Here is a 2,500-nt window from a genome sequence, read left to right on the forward strand (position 1 = left end):
AAACATTTTTTTTTACAGTTATTTGCTTCTTCTTCTGATGAAAAACACTTTTAAGTTCATAAAATACATTTCTTCTTTGCTTTAGTAATTCATATCGGAATGTGATTCTGAATATGTTAACATCATGTTACTTTAAGCATGAAAAAAAAATATTTCTTCAAAAAACTAGTTGTGCACTTATTTGTGTAAATATAGAATTCATTCCATGACACATCAATCAAAGCAAAATTCATTCTAGCTATACTTTTCATGATATTTTCATTGCAACAAAAGTTATCCTCGCATATTGTGCTTGTATTATAGAAGTCTTGTTTAAAATGGATATCGCACAACACACAAAATTATTATTATTTGCAAACATTATAGGTTATCACAGTAAATAATACTAAACTCAGGTATTTCCGACTTGATTTACTTCAGTTTTCTCTGAAGAGAGCCTTTGCTGCCCATCAAATCTAAACAAATTCGAACGCCTTACTCTGATTGTGACTATATACTTCAATAGCCTTTGATTACCAGTCCGCCCTGAGAATGAACATAAAAATACACCCAATAGACTTTTTGTTGTTGTTTAAATGTTTTTCATGTCAAACACTTAGTAAATTCAGTTTCTTACGAGTTAAAAAGTAAATGTAATCCAAGCCAAAGGATTCAAACAATTATTTATCACCCATTTATCAAGGCTACATATGGTGGTATTTGTTTTATATTTTCATGCATGAACTGGAGTCTCGAAATATGCAGTATATTATACATCATAATCTTACTTCAATGTTACATAAATTTTGTTGTAAACCATCATTGAGATACTCTTTAAACGATTAAATGAGATGACATAAAATAAAAATCAGGAAATATTTGGCATTTTCGCCATTCGGAGATGGTTCGCGGGTACGCGTGGGCGGGTGGTGCTCTTTGGCAATAGAATCTGAAATACGGCAGCAAGTTATTGCGAGTTTTTGGCAATTATTGCAGATAATGACGCTGCAGATAAGGCCTTATATATTTCATTATTATTATCAACCTCATTATTACTATTGTAGTAATATTATTGATATCATTATCAATCATATTTTGTTATTGGTGGTAGTATCATTCTGTTATTGTTCTTAAGACTACTTTTTATTTATTTTTATTTGTTACCTATTGTTATAAAATTCTCTCCTTATTATTTCCTTGTCAAATTCACATGAACGTAGCAGCGTTATGACTTTATGACCAGGGAATTCCATATTATTATAATTTTTTTTTCAACCATATAATCTGGTAATTTTCGTTAAGAGAAAATGGGTATAATATATCTCTATAGCTCTCCTTACCCTAGTCGTTGACTTTTATAAGCGTATTATCTTATGATTCTATTGTTGTTATTATTGTTGCTATTATTATTACTTTATGTTATTATCATAATCACTCTCATTATTAGTATTATCATTATCCTTATTCCTGTTAGTGTTTTTATTATCATTTTTGTTATCATCTTTATTATTGTTATTGTTATAATAATAATTTGTGTTATTATCATTGTAATTATCATCATTATCATTATCATCATTGTAATCATCATCATTATCATTATCATCATTCTATCAACATCATTATCCTGAATATCCTCATTCGTTTCCTCTCTCACTCTTTCACTCCTCCTTCAGGTGATCGGGTCGAGGTGCACCCCCTTCAGCGCCGCCTGCGCGAGGGAGATCATCCACGGCGTCACTCTGCCTCAACTGCACGAGCGCGTCAACCTCTCCCTCAGGCAGTTACGTCGAGCTGAAAAGTCTTCTTCTTCGACATCACCGTCTGCCTGGGTCTCAAGATCGACGGTTACTTTCGTTTCTAACATGACTTACGAGTGGCTTTTTTGAGCGGGACGGATGTTGATGTTTGCGTGTTTCTGTTGTTGTTGTTGTTTTGTAGTTTTTTCCTTCTGTAGAGCGAGGGATGGATGGATTATGTATTTTTTTCTGGTATTAGGTGGAAATGGAGGAGTTTAGGTTATATTTCCCGTTTTCTGTGGAATGGGAATCGGGGGGGTTCTTCCCATTTTCTGTGGAGTGTGTGTTTAGTCTTTCCCGTTTTCTATAATGTCAAAGGATGGTGTATCTAGTCTTCCCATATTTCTATGAAGTTAGGGATTCGTTGATAAAAAAAATCCCGTAATCTGTGAAAAAAAAACGTGCATGTTTTATGTTTTCCCTTTTTATTTATTAGTACTCGATGTATCCCGTTTTCTGTTATATGATTTCCGTCTTTTTGGATTTCCATTTTCTATGAAATCAGAGATAAATATTTAATGTTTCCCTTTTCCTATAAAGTGAAGTGTTTTCTATAAGGCGAGGGGTCAATGTATCTTTATGTTTCTCGTTTTCAGTGTCCTAAGAGAGCGAAATATATATATTTGATTATTATCTGTTTCTATAAAATAAGTGCCGCGTTTAGTGATTTCAACATTCAATAATAGGAGATGCCTTTTTTCATTTTGCGTTTTATGTGAAAGGAG

The 2,500-nt window shown here is 32.7% G+C and overlaps 1 protein-coding gene across 1 annotated transcript in view; it reads left to right on the plus strand.

Moving 5' to 3' along the window:
- Window positions 1-2,500, plus strand: part of LOC122244543 (uncharacterized) — a 15,440-nt gene that overhangs the window by 12,551 nt on the left and 389 nt on the right. Inside the window, exon 10 of the mRNA XM_043002473.2 lies at window positions 1,653-2,500. This exon is cut by the window's right edge and continues 389 nt beyond it. Coding sequence (XP_042858407.2) covers window positions 1,653-1,865 — 213 coding nt within the window. The 3' untranslated portion in view covers window positions 1,866-2,500. The remainder of the gene's footprint in view (window positions 1-1,652) is intronic.

The sequence above is a fragment of the Penaeus japonicus genome, unplaced genomic scaffold (assembly GCF_977035675.1).
Source record: "Penaeus japonicus unplaced genomic scaffold, GWHDUDI00000001_assembly GWHDUDI00000013, whole genome shotgun sequence".
Classification (NCBI taxonomy): Eukaryota; Metazoa; Arthropoda; class Malacostraca; order Decapoda; family Penaeidae; genus Penaeus; species Penaeus japonicus.